The 22,925-nt window shown below is 38.5% G+C and overlaps 3 protein-coding genes across 4 annotated transcripts in view; 1 reads left to right on the top strand and 2 right to left on the bottom strand.

Annotated features, from left to right (window-relative positions):
* Positions 1–5,448, top strand: part of gnat2 (guanine nucleotide binding protein (G protein), alpha transducing activity polypeptide 2) — a 10,955-nt gene extending 5,507 nt beyond the window's left edge. Inside the window, exons 6-9 of the mRNA XM_077612482.1 lie at positions 707–836; positions 913–1,066; positions 1,906–2,106; positions 4,754–5,448. Of these exons, the coding sequence (XP_077468608.1) occupies positions 707–836; positions 913–1,066; positions 1,906–2,096 (475 nt within the window). The 3' untranslated portion in view covers positions 2,097–2,106; positions 4,754–5,448. The remainder of the gene's footprint in view (positions 1–706; positions 837–912; positions 1,067–1,905; positions 2,107–4,753) is intronic.
* Positions 1–6,931, bottom strand: part of ampd2b (adenosine monophosphate deaminase 2b) — a 32,739-nt gene extending 25,808 nt beyond the window's left edge. The window contains exon 1 of the mRNA XM_077612428.1: positions 6,845–6,931. The gene's annotated coding sequence lies outside the window, so the exon portion shown is untranslated. The remainder of the gene's footprint in view (positions 1–6,844) is intronic.
* On the bottom strand, positions 6,564–20,535 carry gnai3 (guanine nucleotide binding protein (G protein), alpha inhibiting activity polypeptide 3). Of its 2 annotated transcripts, none has more exons than XM_077612466.1 (9): positions 20,024–20,535; positions 16,198–16,240; positions 14,365–14,506; positions 14,122–14,279; positions 11,054–11,182; positions 9,906–10,035; positions 9,675–9,828; positions 8,111–8,311; positions 6,564–7,031 (listed from the first exon to the last, which is right to left on the bottom strand). In XM_077612466.1, exons 1-8 carry the CDS (start codon positions 20,139–20,141, stop codon positions 8,121–8,123), a joined length of 1,065 nt encoding a protein of 354 aa, XP_077468592.1. In that variant the 5' UTR covers positions 20,142–20,535; the 3' UTR covers positions 6,564–7,031; positions 8,111–8,120. The 2 variants fall into 2 exon arrangements, with proteins under 2 accessions (XP_077468592.1, XP_077468581.1); XM_077612455.1 differs by having other exon boundaries at positions 6,564–6,942; positions 20,024–20,534.
* Between the last annotated feature and the right edge of the window lie 2,390 nt (positions 20,536–22,925).

Raw genomic sequence — 22,925 nt, 5'->3', positions numbered from 1 at the left:
AATCAAATCTTACTCTTAGACCAGGGGTGGCCAAGTCCGGTCCTAGAGAGCCCCTATCCAGTCTGTTTTCCATGTCTCCCTCCACCAACACACCTGAATCAAATCATCAGGATTGGTATGTAGCGTCTGGACAGCTTGCTGATGAGTTGATCATTTGATTCAGGTGTGGTAGAGGAGGGAGATGTGGAAAACAGACTGGATAGGGGCTCTCGAGGACCAGACTTGGCCATCCCGGTCTTAAACCAGGGGTGGGCAAACTATTCCACAAAGGGCACAGTGGGTGCGGGTTTTCATTCCAACCCATAAAGAAAGACACCTTTTCACCAATCTTGTGTCCCACAAGTGCAATCAGTAGATTGCAGTCAGCTGCTTCTTGTTTTCTACAGAAATCTTATTGGTCAACATCTCTGTTCCTCATCGGTTGCAACAAAAACCTGCACCCACCAGTTTTCCTACCCCTGTCTTAGACGATCTACCAATAGTATCTTGGCGATTGACTGGTCAATCGCAATCAACATAATGAGCACCCCTGGTTTAGAAGGTGACGACAGGGTAGCATGGTTGTTGAGATTTCAACTCTGGAAGCAGTTTTCCAGTGTTTGCGTTTTCAGCCTCCCAAATGCTGTTGCCTTGTAAACGATACGGGTTCTCTGGGACATTTTTTTTTTGCATTTTCACCACCTTTAACAGACTTCTTGACGTACAGGATGTTCGACGTGGGAGGCCAGAGGTCTGAGAGAAAGAAGTGGATCCATTGCTTCGAGGGTGTGACCTGCATCATTTTTTGCGGGGCCCTTAGCGCATACGACATGGTGCTGGTAGAGGACGACGAAGTGGTGAGTGTCCTCGCGCGCTATGAGGAAATATCTTCAAAAAGAGTCATGGACCCTCTTTTTACTTTGGCCGTTGCAGAACCGGATGCACGAGTCCCTCCATCTCTTCAATAGTATATGCAACCATAGGTTCTTTGCATTGACCTCCATTGTTCTGTTCCTCAACAAGAAGGATCTTTTTGAGGAGAAAATCAAGAAGGTCCACCTGAGCATCTGCTTCCCAGACTATGACGGTAAATCCAAATGTTACCCAAATCAACCCTCAGACTTGAGTCTGGAGAACCTATCATGATGCTTCAACTGGTGCTATTTTTCCCCCCAATTGGTTAGCAAGACAAACTGTATTTTTCGCACTATAAGGCGCAACGGAGTACGTATAAGGCACACCTTCAATGAACCTTAAAAATTGTTTCATATATGAGGCGCACTGGATTATTAGACGCAGTAGTAGTAGTAGTGGTGAGCCAGATCGGACTCCTACTGGACCACTTCTGGCCCGCGGGTTGTACGTTTGACACTCACGGTTTAAGCTAACCAATGGGAGCGCCTCGATCCTCAATGTGGATATAAGGGTTAATCTTTGTGTTCTATTCAGATATGTTTACAGAATTTTAAAAAACGGATCCGAACACCATATTTATAGGTGAATATGGTGCCTTAGAAAAACTTCCTTGGGCCACTTCCTGTCATTTAACTTTTGATAAGTGTCGCAGGGGGGTGCCAGAGCCTATCCCTGAATCCAGCCAATCGCAGGGCTCAGGGAGATGGAAAACCAGTCATAGCTTGGGGGCAATTTAGAGTGTTCAACCAGCTAGCCATGCATGCATGTTTTTGGGATGTGGGAGGAAACCGGAGTATCCGGAGAAAATCAACGCAAGCCCGGGGAGAACACTCAAACTCCTCACAGTGAGGACCGACCTGGGATCGAACCCTCGACCCCAGAACTGCGAGGCCAACACATTAACCACTCACCGCCGTGCCGCCCTTTAACTTTGAATGAAAGCTAAAATGTAGCACAGACCGGCTAACAAATAGGCGCAGAATGCATCCTAAATTGCGATTTGTATCGTAGGTCCGAACACGTACGAGGACGCCAGCAACTACATCAAGGCGCAGTTTGAGGAGCTGAACATGAAGAAGGGCGTGAAAGAAATCTACGGCCACTTGACCTGTGCCACGGACACCAAGAACGTTGAGATTGTGTTCAATGCGGTCACAGACATCATCATCAAGGAGAACCTTAAAGACTGCGGTCTCTTCTAACCACTTGTAGGTATGTAAAAGACCCTGCGGACAAGACGGTGCAGGCTGAATTTTGTAGAGAAATTCGGCGGCTTCGTCTCAGTCCAATTTTGACGAACTTGCTAATTTGGTGAGGTTTCAGTCTGTTGTTTTACTCAAACTTTTTTTTTTTAAAAGCCATATGGTTCAGTTTTGCAAAAATAGCTCACAATTACAACTATTTTGTCAGTTGAGTAAACATTAGAAACAGAGCAGACCTAAAAATGATCCGAGAAGAATTCTTTACTTTTAGTCTTTATTACGACTATATTTATTCGTACATTCATTCATTTTCTGAACCGCTGTATCCTCACTAGGGTCACGGGGGGTGCTGGAGCCTATCCCAGCTGACTTTGAGACGGAGGCAGGGGACACCCTGAATCGGTGGCCAGCCGATCGGAGGGCACGAGGAGACAAAGGACAACCATTCACTCTCGCACTCATACCTAGGGGCAATTTTAAGTGTCCAATCAGCCTACCTTGCATGTTTTTGGAATGTGGGAGGAAACTGGAGTACCCAGAGGAAACCCATGCTTGCTCGGGGAGAACATGCAAACTCCACACAGGTGTATCGACCAGGATTTGAACACAGGACCCCAGAGCTGTGAGGCCGACGCGCTAACTGCTCGCGCCGCCGGGCCGAATTTGAAAGAATTAATATTATTTAAAAATTCTAAGAATAAAATCGGAATCTTGCCCACATATTTTTTTCTTCAATGGCCCTTATCCCGTTTATGTAAATACTATGGTAGGGGGGGGGAACAACTCCTCTACTGCAAGATTTTGTCCCAAAAATTCCAACACATCAACAAGGGCTGGCGCTAGAGGTGACTGTGTAGTTCCCTTCAAAAAGAGTGCTTTCAGCCAAAGCACCTTCTTTATCCTCACTGGGACTCAATACCAATTTACATACGTGAACTCTGAACCTCTTCGCCAATCATCTCAAAGCCTGGCTGTTAGACCAACAACATTGCGATGGCGACGCTGTCTAAAATTGTGCTAGTGTGTGCTTATGGGTCGAGTGCAGGGGTGTCAAACCGGTCCTGAAAGGGCCACAGTGGGTGCAGGTTTTCATTCCAACTGAGCAAGAGGATACCTTTTGCAAGTGTAATCAGATAGTCAAAGTCAGGTGCTACTTATTTCAGAAGACACCTGATTGGTTAAAATGTGGGCACTGGCAATTTAGAGTGTCCAATCAGCCTACCATGCATGTTTTTTGGAATGCGGGAGGAAACCGGAGTACCCGGAGGAAACCCACGCAGGCCCGGGGAGAACATGCAAACTCCACACAGGTGGACCGACCTGGACTTGAATCCCAGCTGTGAGGCCGACGCGCTAAACACCCTCTATATGTTCATTAACATGAATATAAATATGTTCATTAATATGTGCTGTTCCTTATCAAATCAATCAATCATTCAATAGTGTTGCTGAGGGCCTGATAGGTTTATCCTTAGGTATTTCCAAATTCACTTTTCAATAAAAGAAGTATCTGAAGTCACATCCTTTAATTCTTGCAAGAAGAGAATACATCCACCCGCGTATCCGGTCAAGATCATTCTAATAACTCGATGTCTCTCTCGCTAACTTATTCATACGATTTTAACACCATGGCCCACAGAAGTCTAAACATTTTTAGAGTCTCATAACAATTTATCTCAGTTCTCAAAACAATTGTTTTGGTTGTCTGTCGAATCTTCCCAAGAGAGTTTTGATGTGAACCATCCTGAGAAGATGATGCTTCCCAAAATAATCCACAGTTCTTATTGTAATAATAATAATAATCGGACATAGGTCCTGTCGTCATCATCAACAACAAAAAGCCTACTTGTCATCACACCCAGAAACTGAGTATGACGAAATTGGTGGTGCTTCTCCATAAACTGCGTTTACTCGGCAAAATACCTAAATAAGTGATAGTTACGGACTTGTAATTTGGCATTCTGCTGTTATGAATACAGGTCACTTACCTCTCACTGTCTTTCACTTACCTTCAGTCAGCTAGTAGGAGGCAGATCACCACCCAACCATCTTTTCATATAACCTCAGAAAGGAAAATGTGTGTTGTGTTACCGCAAATTTAGAGTTCTGATGGATGTGGGGAAAAAAACTGTCCTTAAGCCTATTTGTCCGTACTTTGTGGGACCTATAGCGTCTGCCAGAGGGCAGCAGCTGGAACAGATTGTAACCAGGGTGGTAAGGGTCCCCTATGATGTTCCTGGCTCTGCTGAGGTAACGAGGGCTGGCAATGTCTTCCAGTGAGGGCAGAGAGGAGAGCAGCCGACAATCCTCTGGGCAGTGTTAATCACTTTCTGCATGGCCTTTTAATTTTTTATTGTGAGCCATCCTGAGAAGCCGATGCTTCCCAAAAGCAATCCACCGTTCCCAAGAGCGCTTGTTGTGAACCCTCTTCATGCCCAAGGCCATTCACAGTCCTCTTGATGCGAACCACAGTCATTACTTTTGCAACAGATGTATTAATGTCAATAACTCTTCGTTGCAAGCACATATATAATATAATTATATTGATACACATTTATAATAATGATAAACCTAACAGGGCCACAATGAGGCATTAGCATCTGAAAAAAAGAACGGCTACAGCAACTTCAAGTTTTTGTTTTGCCTTTTGTTCACAGAACTTCCCTGGGCCCGTCACACATTGGCATTAACTCAGAGCAAGAAGGATCGTCTCCATTTGTTGCGCTCATGCCAAGTGACTCCAATTTCCGTCTTCCTGCCACATATCGCATGTCCAACTAGGTCGAGCCTCAACACTTGTTGGACGTGTGCATTTTTACTGGTTTTTCCGTCGCAAAAAAAACAAAAAACAACAAAAAAACAGTAGCAGCTGGTTTCTGAAGATGACTTTGTTGCTTTCTTTGCTTGACTAAGATTAGATTCTTTGGAATGGAAAAGCCCGGAGTTAAAGAGTAATCTTTTCGTGTAGCATCATGGGATCATTGTTTTTGAGTACCGTAGTCTCTGTGATCTTGATATAATTGTAAAATGTTGCCGAGCAAATATCTGAAATTATTCCCAGTTTTGGCCTAATGTCCAGAATACAATTCCGATAAAAATAATAGTGTTGTGTTTTTGACTCAACTGACACTATAAGGAAAAAAACACATGTCTTAGACCAACATTGTACATAAAAGTAGATCATTCATAATCGCTTTGAACGGTACGGAATCTAAATGTTATATTCTGTATATATACGCAGTGTATATGAGAGAGAAAATAAAAGGAAAAAAATAGAAGGTTGATGCTTTGTTGTTGACAGTTTGTCCTTTCTCATTAAATGTAGAGGAATGAATTAAAGCTCAATCACGCATCTCTCTTGCTCGCTTGTTCTTTTATTTCAATCAAATTCCAAGGAAAGTGATGCAAAATGTTTCGAATCGTCTGTTTATGACCGTTTATTAATGTTTCTAATCCAAAATATATCTTGGTCTTGACTCGATTTACGATTGATTAAAGCTTTCACGTCCACTCGATTTCATGTGGGCCGGACCATTTTAGATATAATATTTAGATATTTTTTTAAATAAATGGATTAAAGGCCCTGAATAGTCAGTTTTTTATAGATCTAAAACAATGTTTATTTTAGCTTTTTTATATATTTTTAGATTTTCCAAAATATTTTTGGACTAAAAACAGAAAAAAATGTTTAAAAAATTACAATTATTGATTTAAAAGGGGGGAAATCAGGAAATTTAATATACATCTATACTCTTCATTTTAATTTGATGCTAAAACAGAAAGTCAGCACTCATGATTTACTTTCTCGGACCGCACAAAATGATGCGGCGGGCCAGATTTGGCCCCCGGGCCGCCAATTTGACACCTGTGGACTAAAGAGTCAATTAAAATTCAGACCATAAATATAGCAACGCTAAATATAGCAAAATAAGTGAATACATACCTGTCAACTTATACATTTTTGCCGTATTTTATACTTTTTTTTCATTTCAAATTGTGTATTCCATATAACAATTTACGTACATTCTTTTGTAAAAACCAATCTCGTTTCGGCTCTAATCCGGATCCGCTCGGTCACTGGTAGCCGACAGAAACATCATAGTCGATTGCTAATATTGTCATGCTTTGAGCAGGATATGCGCACGCGCATCAGTCACGTCCGCCTTTTCACTATATAAATATAGCGCATCAGTCACGTCCGCCTTTTCACTATATAAATATAGCGCGTCAGCAAGCAATGTACCCAGACAGTCAAGATGTCAACATTAGACAGCGTCATCTACAGAATCTTGAATTTAGCGCATACTGATGGGGCACCCTGTCTACTTTGGAATTTTTTTTAGACTTTTAAGTGCGCTCTATGTGAGTAAACATGTGCCTCGTTGCATTTGTATGTTTTTTTTATCGCTTAATATGGGGAGCAATTGGCCCAGGTTGCCAGGCATGTGAATAAGAGTAGTCCACAAATGTCATGATGTCCCTTTATTAAACGTGAAGTGGCGGTCAGTATAACAAAAAGTTAAGATGGTGCAAAGATGATGCTAAGTAAACCAATATAAAAGCACACCTTCTACATCAGTTCTGGCTTTCAAACATTTCAACGTGAAAAGAGTAACAAACAGTGGCAAGAAAAGCGTCCAGCAGAGAATTCACACATCAGCTGATTAAGCATGAAGATCCTGTAAAGTGTACCCCACCCAGTGTCTTTATCACCCCTCAATAAAAAAAAAAGATCTCCATCAACTTACAGTTACGCTTTGGTGAACCGCTTTCAAGCAACTTCTTTATTCCTCAAACTTGGTCACGAAGCAAGTCCCAATTATAAGATGGATGGTGCACCTTTGTCCTTTCAAAAAAACAAAAACAAAAAAACCATTAAAACTCACCACTGCACTTAAAGCAGTCACTGCGTGAGCCAGGTTGACTTGGTGAGGCCTGCAACAAAGTACATAATACACACATTTACAAATGTATTTTCCCTTTGAGGTTGTCATGTTCCATCGCCTACGATGACATGTGTCGCTGATTAAGCTAACGAGACGGAGACGGTGCCAACACACCTGCAGTCAATCATTTTCTTACCGCTTATTCTCACAAGGGGTGCTGTGGCTAATCCCAACCAACTATTGGCAGTGAATAATTAGCCGTATAAATGAGTTCTCATTTATATAAATCACAACATTTAAAGGTTTACATTTAAGAAATTTGCATTGCAAGCAAACTCTGAGCCGTGAAAAGTTGCACAATGTATTAGATTAGATTAGAACTTTATTTCATCCCATATTCAGGAAATTTCTTTAGTTGCAGTAGCAAGATAGTTGAAAGCACAGACACAGAAGACATTGTAGACCTAGGTAAAAAACTAACTGTAAATATAAAACTAACTGTACTGATAAAAAATATTCATAAAAAATAAGATGAAAAACTGAACAAAATTAGTCTATTTTCCCTTTTTTTGTTAACTTTATATATATATATATATATATATATATATATATATATATATATATATATATATATATATACATACACACACACACAGATTTATATTAATAAATATAGTACAGGAAAATATTTACATTTTTATCCTTTTTAAAGTTAAAAGATGAAGAAATGGTGAATAAAATTAAATTAAATTTTATGCATTTGTTGTCATGAAGTAAAATGAGATCTAAAGCTTAATATTTCAATAAATAGTTATTATTGTTTTATTATTAATATTTTTATAAATAAAGAGAACATTTACTTTTTTTCATTTATGAATTGGGCAAAATGCCCCCCAAAAAAACGAATTAAAAAAAGACAATAATTCATGAATAAGAGTACTATCTTGGGTCTTAAAGTCAGATCTGGACCATTTTTAGGTCGACCATCTCTATGAATTATTAATTGACTCTCAAAATAGGCACGGATTCCTCTGAAAATGGATGAATGAACGATTATTGAATGATTGAAGGCATCTAGCCGTACAGCGAACCCACGCGAGCGAGCTATCGAGTGAGTGGCGCTCTGACCTTGACACTTTTAGTAGAGACCAATATCCGTCAGGTTGAGCTTGATGATGACGTCGGTGACCACGTCGAACACAAACTGCACGTTCTTGGTATCCGTGGCGCAAGTGAAGTGTGTGTAGATCTCTTTGTTGCCTTTCTGTTTATTCAAGTCTTCAAACTGGACCTGGATGAACATGGCCGCTTCCTCGTACGTGTTCTCACCTTTGCACACACAAAAAACAGCGTAAAAAAATAGCAAGCGGCTGTTTTATGATTTTGTTTGGGTTGTGCTTACGACTCACCACGACGGAACATCGACGAGCACCGTAAAAGTGGACGTAACAAATGTAGACAAACGAAACAAAACTGTAAAAGTCTTTTTTTAAACTGTAACTGCAACAAATTTGGGGATTTCAACTTCAACAGACAAGAAAAATGCTGTAGAAAATGGATGTCTTTGTGATAATGCATAAAGTATTGCCAAAAAGAACCAATAATAAATGATTCGTACCGTAACTATTTCAATTGTGCAGTGGCGGGCCGTCAGGGCCTTCAAGGCCTTCTCTGCTGGCCTAAGAAACATCTGAATCATATATTATATTTTGTCCATCAATACTTATTCAATAATTCCAAATTGTCTGTTGGCTTCCTTTCATTGCTTTTCCCTCTGGTTGCACTGCTTCCAGATGTGTGTTTTCATATTGAAGCATTTAACCAATCACATTTCAGCCATTATTTGTTGCCAGGGTCAGAAATCTGACTCAAAGCCTTCACAATCAGTTCTGCGGGCTCTGCCGCTTTAAACAAGCGTCGATAAGACTGTTGCTTTAACCAATCAGAATTTGATTTGGTGACACCAAGGCCTTCTCGGAGGCGTAGGGATACGTCATTGCCTTGTCGCAGGCGGAGGGATACGTCATCGCTTTCACCAACTATGAGGCTAGTCATTAGCCATAGCTACCAAACTGTATTTGGAGCAGGCTGCACAAGCAAATATATTGTTGTGTTGATTTAAAGCCATTTTCAAATACGACAGGACAGGCTCCACTTTCAGCATTAGCTTCGATGGCGATAGAAAAGAAGGAAGAAAGAAAGGAGGATGGATATTGTGTACAGTTAAAAGGGATTTTTGGTGAGTAAAATATGGCTATATTCCTAAATAATATTTCAATTGTGGGCCAAGTTCTGATATCTGAAAAGCTCCAGTGTTTGTATTGAATCACTAAATGCTGCTAGGAAGTGGATTTTACCCCATTTTTGTGCATTGATTTATTGATTATTTTTTATGTGTCGCTGCTGTAGCTGCAGTCAAGGTTTTATAGCCATAAAATAGTTTCTGAGGGTTGGATTGATTCGTTGAAGGCACTACGAGAAAATGCACGGACCGCCATTGCAATTGCGCGATAAGAATAATGGTTGGAACGGTTTGCCTCTGCATAGTTGAAACCGACGACTTGACGGAAAAACATTGGGCGAGGCTCGTTGACGTCTGTGTCGGACTAGAAATTTGAAAGTGGGTCAGAAGAGGAAGTGAGTCCCGGAAAACACGATTTGGAGAAGATACAATTATTAGACGCGATCCTACCCGCGTAGTCCGGGTAGCAGATTGTGAGCGGACTCTTGCCGATCTTCTCCTCAAACAGGTCCTTCTTGTTGAGGAAGAGGATAATGGAGGTGCCGGTGAACCACTTGTTGTTGCAGATGGAGTCAAACAGCTTCATGCTCTCGTGCATTCGGTTCTGGGCGGAAAGAGCGGTAGCCAGAGAATGGAACGAGGTCGGGGCTCCGAGGAGGAGAGGAAGGCAAAGCAACAAACCATCTCCTCATCCTCCGCCAAGACCAGATCGTAGTCGTTGAGAGCCACGCAGAAGATGATGGCGGTGACTTCCTCAAAACAATGAATCCACTTCTTCCTCTCCGAACGCTGACCGCCCACGTCGAACATCCTGGAAAACAGAAATAACATCAAATCCCTTTCGCTATCTATTCCATTCTATTTCAACCATTTACCGTAAATTGTACATTCAAGAGCACACCTGAATTGGTTTAAAAATATATATATATATTACTTATTTTAATTTATTATTTATTACTATTTAAACTGCAGATGCCACACATATTTTTTAATGACTTTTTTATGGATTAATTATTTTTTATTATTCATTGATTATTTATCTGTTTGTTTGTTGTTGTTATTTGTGCACGTATTCATGTTGTTGACAACTTATTTATGTATTAGTTATTTTATTGAATAATTATTCATTCATTATTATTTATTCATCTGTTTATGTGTGCATTTGTTGTTGTTATCTGTGCACTCATTTATGTTGTTAATTATTGATTCTTTATTATTATTGATTGATTGATTTTTTCATTTGTGTGTTTGTTGTTGTCCGTGCACTTATGCTGTTGACATTGATGTATTATTGTTATTTAATGATGAATCATATGTATGTATGTGTATGTATATCATATATATATATATATATATATATATATATATATATATATATATATATATATATATATATATATATAATCATATATATATATATATATATTTCAGCAACACGCTTATTTATTTATATATTTATTTATTAACTTCCTTATTACCTATCTATTTATGTCTAAATTGTCTTTTTCTGTGTCTGTATTCTCACCCTCTTGCTACTGTGACAACGAAATTTCCCGAATACAGGATGAATAAAGTTATCCAATCCAATCCAATTCATTTATTTATTCATTATTCGTCTGTTCAGTTCATGTGTGCGTTTGTTGTTGTTATCTGTGCACTTATTTATGTTGTTGATGACGTATTTATTGTTTATATATTAGTTACTGTTCTTTTTTTAATTATTATTTAATGATCATCGAATTGTATTGTATTTTTTTAAAGCAAAGCCCAGCAACGAACCACTATTTTTGTGGCCCAAACCTGAGATTTTTTTTTCAAGTTTTACCCACTTGAAGTAGAGCTCCTTAAAGGTGAAGTGAGTTTCCACAATGCCGGTTGTTTTGACACGTGTCCGTAGCACGTCCTGTTGAGTTGGGATGTAGTTGGGCTGAGACAGACGATCCAAGTCGTTCAGGTAGCTGTAGCAAAGAAAAGTCCTTCAAAATCAACTCTGGGCCTAAGATATACCGTATTTTCCGGACTATAAGTTATGCTTTTTGGTGATATGGCTGGGCCCTTCACTCATACACTAGTCCAACTTTTGTCCAACAGTTTTTTTTACTTTTTTCTATACGACCACCGATAGCCTACCATGTTTTTTTAAAATCTTTTTTAATGCCTATTTAACCGGTTGTTTTCAATTTTACTATCGTTACTTTAACGCACAGGTGTCAAAGTGGCGGCCCGGGGGCCAAATCTGGCCCGCCGCATCATTTTGTGCGGCCCGAGTAAGTAAATCATGAGTGCCAACTTTCTGTTTTAGGATCAAATTCAAATGAAGATTATAGATGTATATTATATTTCCTGATTTTCCCCTTTTTAAAACAATAATTGCAATTTTTTATCCATTTTTTTCTTTTGGTGTTTTTAGGTCAAAAAGCATTTTGTAAACTCTAAAAATAAATATATGAAAACATTTTCGGTTTTCCACTTTAATATTGAATATAATTTAAAAAAAAATCTTTCCATTTGAAATGAAAAACAAATTATTATTAGATGATTTCCCTTACTAAGAAAAAAAAGTTCAAATAAACAGTTTTATATCTATAAAAAACTGAATATTTAGGACTTTTGATCCAGTTCTTATAATCCAATTTAAAAAAATATCTAAATATTATATCTAAAATGATATTTTCGTGAAATCGAGTTGATGTTATTGCGGCCCGCAAACCAACCCGAGTTTGACACCCTTGCTTTAACGTATGTTTGTTCTCGGTTTCTAACCAGATAAAAAAAATGCCCACCCAAAAATGTGAGTCCGATTCCAGTGCGCCTCGTACCGTATTTGCCGGACTATAAGTCGCGTGTTTTTTTCCCATAGTTTGGCTGGGCCTGCGCTGAATGCTCAAGTACGACTTATATATGTAACTTTTTCTCTCTCAGGACTAACAGCCTGTTATGTTCTATTTTTTAGGATAGTTATCTGAAAAGCAGTTATGTTAACAGATGCCTAGTTAGCCTGTTGTTCTCCATTTTAGTCTTGTTACTTTGACGTATGTGCAAGGTTTCTTCTTGGTTTCTGATTGGATTAAAAAAGGCCCCTCCAAAAATGCAATTTATATATTGTTTTCTTTTTTAATTATTTGGCTGCTGCAACTTATACTGAGATGTGAATAACCTAACCGTCCAAAAATAACTCCCCTATGTGTAAAAAAAACTGAATTCTAAGAAGTGTGACATTCCCTTTTGGAAGCAAGACCTCGAGTGCTGCTGTAAAAATCCTGGCTGCTATTTGCCTTGTTTATAAACACTGTCTCTTTAAGAGTTGAGGAAAAGCAGATGGACTCCAGTGGTCTGTCTTTGACAACAACCCTGCACAAATACTGACTTTTGCCTTCAAAATATTCTGTTCCAAAATCGGTATTAACGGTAAATGCAATGTTTATCCTCGCAAGGGTCGGGTGGGGTGCTGGAGAAATTCTAACAAATAAACGTTCAGAAAATAGAATTAAAACCAAAGTTCAAAATTAAAAAAGAGGAATAAATAAAGTAAAATATATAAAAATTATAAAAGAAATAAAAAATGAAGAATAAATAAATAGTGTATTTTGGGGGGATTATTGTTATTATTGTTAAATAAAAATAGAATTATCAATAAAATAACATTAATTGAAAAATGTCATTATTAAACAAAAAATATTGTGAAAAATTCAAACAAATAAACTTTCAGAAAATAGAATTAAAACCAAAGTCCAAAATAAAAAAAAGAGGAATAAAGTAAAATATATAAAAATTATAATAGAAATAAAACGTGAAGAATAGTGTATTTTGTTTTGGGATTATTGTTATTATTGTTAAATAAAAATAGAATTATCAATCAAATGACATTAATTGAAAAATGTCATTATTAAATAAAAAATATTGTGAAAATTTTAAACAAATAAACTTTCAGAAAATATAATTAAAACCAAAGTCCAAAATTAAAAAAAGAGGAATAAATAAAGTAAAATATATAAAAATTATAATAGAAATAAAACGTGAAGAATAAAGTGTATTTTGTTTTGGGATTATTGTTATTATTGTTAAATTAAAATATAATTATCAATAAAATAACAATAATTGAAATGTGTCATTATGAAATAAAAAATATTGTGAAAAATTCAAACAAATAAACTTTCAGAAAATATAATTAAAACCAAAGTCCAAAATGAAAAAAGAGGAATAAAGAAAGAAAAATATATAAAAATATAAAAGAAATAAAAAATGAAGAATAAATAAATAATGTATTTTATTTGGGGATTGTTATTATTGTTAATTTAAAATATAATTATCAATAAAATAACAATAATTGAAAAATGTCATTATTAAATAAAAAATATTGTGAAAATTTTAAACAAATAAACTTTCAGAAAATATAATTAAAACCAAAGTCCAAAATTAAAAAAGAGGAATAAATAAAGTAAAATATATAAAAATATAAAATAAATAAAGAATAAATAAAAAGTGTATTTTGTTTTGTTTTAAATATCTGGAGACCTCCCAACGCTTAACCCTTTGCCGAATATAGACATCCAATCCATTTTTCCTGGAATTTGCAATCAAATCCAGTTTTCCCATCTCAAAAGATCCTATGCTTCCTTTGCAGCATTTCCACAATAAGTAGCCATATTGGTGTTGCTTCACTCTCTTTGCACAGGAATGCGAATAAAAGAGGAACAAGCTCACACAGCGACCGCTCCAAAACAAGACAGGTCTTGCCTCATTCGGGTTCCAGTGGAAACACCCCACCGAGTGCACTAGAAAGACGACTGGTGAAAAGCTGCCGAGATCAAACTCGGCGACAGAATCAGAGGAAAAAGTTGGAAAAATCAAAGTTTTTCGTATTAGAAAGCCAATCCAAACGGCGACGGAATCTCACTAGGCAGCCGAGTCGTTGAGTTGATATTCCCGCGATCTGTCGAAGCAGGCCTGCACGCCGCGGTCGTCCCAGAGGCGGCGGATGACCCCGGCCAGCTCCGGCGACATGGCCCCTTCCTCCGCCGAGCTGGCGAGCGCAAACAGCTGCCGGGCGTCGTCCTGGGAAGCCGCGCATTCCGGGCCGTCACGTACGGATCGCGACACGTTCGACGGTCGTCTCGGCGTTTTTTTTTTTTTAGCTCACCGCGCCCGAGCTGCCGTCGAAGTCGATCTGTAAGCATCCCATGGCCCGGACCACGGCGATGATGGACTGGATGGTGTTGCTGTAGACCACCACTTTGTACTGACTGCACTCTTCTTCTGAGTAGCCGTCTTCGTGGATGATTCTAAGAACAAACAAATGAATTAAGACGACCGCAAAGACCTATGACTATAATTTGACAAACAAATCTTTTTGCATTGAATTGAATTAAAATAGAATGCCTTTATAGTCATTATTATACATAAGTACAATGAGCGCTTCACCATAGAGTGGACACATTAAAAAATACCTCGATTATCGCGGTTAATGTGGACCAAACATCGCCGCGATAATCGAAAAAACGCAAAGTAGGATCACCCCTATTAAAAAAAAAAAATTATATTTTTTTTCTTCTTCAGTGCTGAGTCCGAGTAGCAAGAGTGGCTTCTGGTTATAAGTTTCAGTGTGATTATGAACTTTAAAAAAATAAAATTGATTTGATCCTCGCAGCATACTGGTTGGGAAACACTGAGCTCGATTTTTTTTTCAAGAAAAAAAAGGGGGGGGTAAGGTGTAAATATTCTCATTTTGTTTATTATAATCCAAAAATAAATACCAATATACATATATAATTTTTAACACTGAAACACTAAGATAGATTTTTTTTCAAGAAAAAAGGGGGTAAGGTGAAAATATTCTCATTTTGTTTATTATAATGCAAAAATAAATACTAATATACATATATAATTTTTAAAAATTTAAAAACGAGTGTTTTCGTGTATATATATTATATATACATATATAAATATATATGTATATATACGCAAAAACACTATTGTTTTTTTATTTTAAATAATATATATATAAATGTATATTGTATGTATATATATATATATGTATATTGTATGTATGTATATATATATGTATGTATATTGTATGTATATATATGTATATTGTATGTATATATATGTATATTGTATGTATATATATATATATATATATATATGTATATTGTATGTATATATATGTATATTGTATGTATGTATATATACACATGTATATTGTATGTATATATATGTATATTGTATGTATATATATATATGTATATTGTATGTATATATATATGTATATTGTATGTGTGTGTATATATATATATATGTGTGTGTGTGTATATTGTATGTAAGTATATAAATGTATATTGTATGTATATATATATGTATATTGTATGTATATATATGTATATTGTATGTATATATATGTATATTGTATGTATGTATATATGTATATCCATATATATATCCATATATATATCAATATATGTATATATATATACGTACATATATATATAATATACACAAAAACACTATCGTTTTTAATTTTTTTTAAATTATAAATGTATATTGGTATTTATTTTTGTATTTGAATTACTGAATGGTATATCTACCTATAGCAGTTAGTCGTAGTGGATATTTCCAAGTAAAGCAAAGAGTAACACAAGAGGAAATTTGATGCTTTGCCTATAAACCAATGAATTAGGGACATGAAAATAATGTTAGTTGGCAGCTTGATGGCCGACGACGGCTTAAATGAATGTGGGCCATGAGCAACATTTCCTGAAAGCTGTCATTAGAGTTGGAATTTGAGCTCCTGTGAGCGTGCAGCATGTCTCATGTGGGAACTGGGGGAAATCCATTCATGTCTTGCCAGCCTAGGACTGGTCTCCACGGCTTTTGTCTCACATGTTGCGCAAAATGGGGGCTTTTTTTGGTTAGTTTTTTTTTTTGCCCTGCCCAAACCGGTCACTCGCGACCGCAACCTCGTGCGTTTCGGGCTTACTTCATCTGCTTGACGAGCGTGCTTTTCCCAGATTCCCCGGCACCTGAAAAGAGGAACACATATTATTACATCACATAGCAAGAGAGTCAACTTAAACACGCGTTACCGTGCGTTTTATTTTATTTTTTTCACGTCCCTGAATGGATCACAAAAATGTCCTAACAACAAATCACATCCTGTCAGGCGAAAGGCAGACTACACCCTAGACTGGTCGCCAGAGATAAACGACTACTCTCGATATTTCAAAACATCTTTTCTTTTTAGCCAAAATCCTTCTGTTCACGTCTTAATTTCATTTTTTTCCCAAGCTAATCGTTAAGACTTATTATTATATTAATGAACATATTCATATTGATGTTAATGACCATATATTAGATTAGATTAATTAATCATCCCGTATTTGGGAAATTTCACAGTCACAGTAGCAAGAGGGTGAGAATACAGACACAGAAAAAGACATTTTAGACATAAATAAATAGGTAATAAATAAGTTAATAGATAAAATGTATGTAAATATGTAAGATTGTAGTCCTTTAAAATTCATGTAAATTCGGCTGGCTTTTTCGCATATTATCGACTCGGTTATGCTAACTCCCGCTAATTTTATCCATATTAAAAGAAGCCTCTCCATCCCGTTACGAATGTCACTGCGCAGGTTGGAAATTATAGTTAGTCTTTGGACGGCTTGATATCCTTTATAGCATCCTTCTGCTTCGGGATGGTGCGTATTGTTGAAAAACTCCTCTCGTTTTGGCGAGCCAGCTCCGTCACGCGTACACCACCCATAGAAAAAAATGCGATGCTCCGCCCAGTGCTCGTAGAGATCTTTGCACGAAAGAGATGCGCTGAGAAAGACAATGTGCTGAAATCATAAGCAGCTTCGTATATCAAAATGTGTCTCGTATCTCAAGGTAAATATTTGCTCGGAATTTTACCCGTATCACAAATTCCTTATATGTCAAGGAATTACTGTATAGTGGTACCTCGACCTACGATTATCTCGTGGTAAGACATGCTCGTGGTAAATTTCGAGATGCGACCAAGCCAGGTGGCCATGACATGAGAGGCTGTTTATCATTGTAGCGCACTGTCTTTTTTTGCCGCATCTCTTTCGTGTATAACTACTATATCTACGAGCACTAAACGATTTATTCAGACGAGTTTCGATCAGGAAACGCATAACGCGCATGCGCGGGCAAAAAGAGGGCTTTCTGGGTAATGAAGTATACTCGTGCACACAACACCGATTGCCAATGGCACACTTTCTCAGAATAAAACTTCATTACCCACAATCAATACGTGGGTAGGAGGTTCCATTTCCTGCCCCCCCCCCTTAGCATGTTAGCTCCCGTTGGCGGAGCGATCGCTAATTCAAGACTACTTCTCATTGGCAAGTGGTCGAGTCTTATCCTATTGTGAGGACATTTGTGTGCATCATTTTCGGAATAGTTTGAAGGGAATAGTACAACAGCAAACAAACAGCCCATCGATAGCGAACGTGAGGGTGGAGGCGTGGCAAACTGCTAACCCGGAAAACGAAGGTAAAAAAAAAATTAAAACAAAATTAGAATTCAGCTTTGTGTAAAGTTACATTAAACATATGTTTGAGTGTGTCTGTATAAATTAATCCAAGTTAATTTAAATGTGTTTGTACGGTTAAGAGTGCGTTGTCGTGGAAAGTCCGTTGCGTTTCTGTTTTTCTTTTGACCTCAGTACTAAGCCAACGGGAACGGGGCCTTTGTTTCGGTCACACTCCTCCGCCTAAAACGTCCTGTTCTAGGCTAGCACGCGGCCATTAGGATGAAAGAGCCGGATGTCCAAAAGATTCACCAATCAATCAAACCGAAACGATCGAACGAGACTGCTCCGCGGAGAAGACAATGGTGAGTGTTTACGCAAACGATTTAGACACCAAATATGTGGCAATAAAGCGCGGGAGGAGAATCACTTCCCATAACTGACTTTTACAGAATTTCAACAATATGAAGCCACACAGGATGCATCTGGCTGAGACAGCAATTTGGGTCCACTGGACTGACAACAATGGGACGGACCTCTGGGCTATTAGGAACTGACTGGCGGCCATTGTTACTACGTATTCCGGCCACTAAAGGAGACGACTGCAATTTTAAAAACTTCTGGCTTGAACGGTCATATTTTTAAAAAAATCAAAACATGGCGCCGATCCCGCGATGGGAAATCGGGTTGAATAACGTCATTTTCAGGGGCTCGCAATTGAGTAATGATTTACTTTTAAGTGTTAAGTCATTGGCTGACGATTAACGTTTTGTCCAGTTTGACTGGGAGGGTCGGCAGCAAAACATGATCATTCAACGGCAGATAAGAGTGCGCACGATTACAGATTACTGCAATTTTGTGTTTCTGACATCCTGCCTTGGCCGAGCAGCCATTTCTGTGATGATGGGTTCAAAACTAGATTAGGGAGTTGGCCGCCCATTCACTAAGTACCTCACTTTGCTCCCTCGTTACTCAAAAAATGACACCGCGGATTGAAGGGAAACCAGCACAACCAAGTCCCTATTAAAATACATTATTGGTTAAATACCGTATTTTCCGGTGTATAAAACACGTGTGCGGTCTTTTGGTCGCCGGTCTTTTGGTCGCGGTCTTTTGGTCGCCCCGACCGCGACAACGGGCGACCAAAAGACCAGCGACCAAAAGACCGACGACCAAAAGACCGACGACCAAAAGACCGACGACCAAAAGACCGACGACCAAAAGACCGGCGACAGAACAAGGTAAAACAACACGGTCTACGCATCAATAAAAGCCAACAATGGCCATGAGCAGTTTCACTGAGCCGACGTGCGAGTGTAGAAGAGTTTGTATGTACATGCGTTGTCCCTTTAAGAAGCTACGTCAGTCAGGGTCTTAACAAGTTCTCCAACAAAAAACAATAAAAGTCCGGGAAATTTGGAGCTTTTCTTTAGCCTAATAATTAATAGGGCATTAAGTATGACTAAATAGTAATTCGCAGTTTGTATTTGGGGAATTTGAGAAATGATTTAAATGGTAATTATCAATAACCTTCCGGGCGACCAAAAGACCGGCGACCAAAAGATCGGCGACCACTGGAATCCATCTGCTTTTCCTCAAAACATGCACAGTAGGCTGGTTGAACACCTTCCATTGCCCCCTGTCTGAATGTTTTTTCGTCTCCTTATGCTCTACGATTGGCCGCCTGGTGCCCATAATTGGTAAAGTAGGGAGTCACCTAGGATCGAACCCTCGATCCCAGAATTGCGAGGCCAACGCGGTAACAACTCGGTCACTTGGGTCGCCTCCTCCAAAGTTAATATAAATTTAGATTTTTTCAAGTGTTTTGGAGGTAGAATAGGGGACCTTAAAACAAGTTCAAGCTTTGCCAAGTTAAATTTGCCTCTAGTTACAAAATTCCAAATAATGAAACCACTTAAAGAACCAATTAATTTCGGAATTAGCGGTACCTACGTATTTAAATGCTCAAAAACTATTCATTAAATTCCACCTCCCAAATATCTGGCATCAGTGACCAACTCATCATGTAGAACACCACTTTTGCCATTGACGGCGATAGATGTCCAATTCATTTAAACAGGCAGCAAAAGAGCCAATTCAAAGTTTACACCCGCAATTACACAGGCGAAAGATATGGACAAGGTTCAACAAATGATTTGACGTGAATGAAAACAGGTTTCAACAAGCTACTGTAGCCCATAACTCACATCCAGTTACTCACCCAACTAATACGCAATCAAAAGATGACAGACGTTATCAGAGACAAAACGTGGTACGTTCACTGACCAAAGGATAAAACGCTACTTACCAAGCAACAACAGTTTAACTTCTCTCAACAACTTCTGCTTGTCTTCTCGCAGGTTTTTATCGATCATTCTGCTCCTCTCCACCGCAGCTTTGTCCTCGGCGCTGATGGTGCAGCCCATGGTGGCTTTTCAAGTACTTTTTGGTCTTTTCAACAGCTCATGGGTCGCGGAGAAAAGAAAGTCGCCGATCGGCGAGGAGTCCGCAAAAAACAATTTTTTTGAACTCAGCTACAAATGTCCGCTATGAAACTTCATTAAAAAAGGAAACAAAATGTAAAAGCGCTCCAACTTAGATGAGTTTGTCTTCTCTTTTGACAAGTTCCGATTGTAAAATATTCCCAAAGACATTCACGTCAAGATGTTATATGGAAAAATTGTATGAAATGATATATTATATGAATAAGAGTACTTGCAGGCGCTCCCTCATACAGCTGATCCAGACGCGGAGTGAAAGCACACGGAAAAGAAAAAGGGGGTGCCCTTCGCAAGGCCTGATGGGAAATGTGGTCAGTTTGAAAATAGACCTATCGCCTGTAAAAATTGACTTTGAAAGCAGCACATTGACGAATTAGTACCTTTTTATTCTGTGTCAGCGCCCCCTAGTCGTGTTGGAGCATAACTGCAACACATTTCCATGAAATTGGCAAGATGTTTTATTTTATTTCCCTTATATTTACATCAAGCGTGTGGCTTGCACCTTTATAAGGCTTCGGGTTCAAAGGTGAACTGAGGACGGCCATGTTTTTTCAGTGTAAAATGAACGTCATGAATTGTTTGGTTAAAGAATGTAAATATAAAAATCTCAAATTTCTTTGAACAACGACAACAGAGAAAATTATGTTTAAAGGTAGAACATGACACACTTATTTTGGAAAAATTTGAAAATCTTTAAGTTAACCAGGATCACATTTTATTTGGGAGCAAATAACACAAATATTAATTTAAAAAAGATCTGTTTTTGGTGTGTTTTCTACCATTTTCTTAAATGACTGCCAGTTATTTAAAGTAGGAACCGAAATTTGGCTTTACAAGCCTTCTTGTGTGTGGTTCCAGTTTTTGTTTCCAGTTTCCAGTTTCCATTTACTTTGATTTGCTTTGTACTTTTTGCTTTTGCTTTGTTGTTCTGTGGCCTTTGCGACTGTACTGTCTAACTTATAATTATGCATTTTCTTGCTACTGTCACAAATGACATTTCCCGAATACAGGATGAATAAAGTTATCCAATCCAATATATAGTACTATAAACTCCCTATTAGTGCCACTTCAGACTATTAGCGCTGTCTAGTGGTGAAAACATGGTAGTGACACGTTCAAATTTAAATTTGTATGAGAAAATTGGAGAGGAGCCTTGATGGAATCTGCCTTCAGTTTTCCAAATAAGAAAACAACTGTCACCAAACAACGACGTTTTGATGACATCCCAACAATACATTAACCTTCTGCAATTTTTATTTTTTTAATCATATCAAATGGCATCAAACACCAACAACATCCTAACAAGGGCAAAACTCCAAAAGCCAAATGAAAGTAGGATTCATAAATGATTGCTACACGCAAACTGTCTAAACATTGAAAATGGCAGTGATTTTTATTTTCCTCTCCATTTGGCCGATCTCGGTTCAGCCATGGTTTTTGGTCTTAGTAGACCCCCAAAAAACCTTGATAGTGAGTGACTTGATGTAGTTTTGTGTTTAGTCCTTTGGTGACGACTCCCAAAGGCTTTCAGACATGGTCTCGATTTATAATATGATTTAGGACAAGTCCTGGTATGGTCTTGAACACATAAAAACTACAAATATTCCACTTTTAAAGGCCCTCAAAGAGAACAAAGACCCTTTGTTTCTTTGATCTCCCTGCGACAAAGCGACTATTTTTTCTTCTGGCGTCCAGCAAATTATGAACGCTCTTCAGGCCGGTCTTGTGATCGCACCAGCGCTCCAAAACAGACTCGTCAACAGGAAAAACCATCTCAGACGAGACGTAACGTCCGCCGCGAACACGGGTCGTAGCGTGTCCTTTTCTTTGGAACATTGCTCACGACTTGTACAAAATGTTTGCGTATCCCCCCCCCCCTGAGATGCGAGACTTTTGAGGCCAAAGGCGATATTACGCTCACAAACGTGTGTAGCCACAACACGCCTGTTTGTATCAATCACAAACACGGGAGCACTTGCTCCGCTAGCGTGTGTACCCATCAACACGTGGCGTGCTCGTAAGAAATGCAAGGCACAATCCCATGGCGGCGTTTCGGCCCTTTGTAAATACTTCACGCGGAGATAAGGCGCCTCGTGTACCCCATTTTTGTTGCTAACCCGTGTTTGTCTGAAGGGAAGGACGGCGCGCCGTCACGAGGCCGTGAAAGATGACAAGGAAGATACTGTAAAAAGATTAAATTGGTAAGAAGAAATCAAGTGAAAGGATTCAAAACGCAAAAGAGCCAACTTTAACAGGGCAGCAGCGACCGTGTGCGGTCGATTGGTCGCTGGTCTTTTGGTCGCCGGTCTTTTGGTCGCCGGTCTTTTGGTCGCCGTTTTTTGGTCGCCTGGACCGCGACAACGGGCGACCAAAAGACCGGCGACCAAAAGACCGACGACCAAAAGACCGGCGACAAAACAAGGTAAAACAACACGGTCTATATGCATCAATAAAAGCCAACAATGGCCATGAGCAGTTTCACTGTGCCGACGTGTGAGTGTATACGAGTTTGTATGTACATGCGTTGTCCCTTTAAGAAGCTACGTCAGTCAGGGTCTTAACAAGTTCTCCAACAAAAAAACAATAAAAGTCCGGGAAATTTGGAGCTTTTCTTTAGCCTAATAATTATATAGGGCATTAAGTATGACTAAATAGTAATTCGCAGTTTGTATTTAGGGAATTTGAGCAACGATTTAAATGGTAATATCA

This window comes from Stigmatopora argus, chromosome 1 (genome assembly GCF_051989625.1).
Source record: "Stigmatopora argus isolate UIUO_Sarg chromosome 1, RoL_Sarg_1.0, whole genome shotgun sequence".
NCBI classification, from domain to species: domain Eukaryota; kingdom Metazoa; phylum Chordata; class Actinopteri; order Syngnathiformes; family Syngnathidae; genus Stigmatopora; species Stigmatopora argus.
The sequence above is the reverse complement of the archived record's forward strand: the minus strand, read 5'-3'. Positions and strand labels throughout refer to the sequence as shown.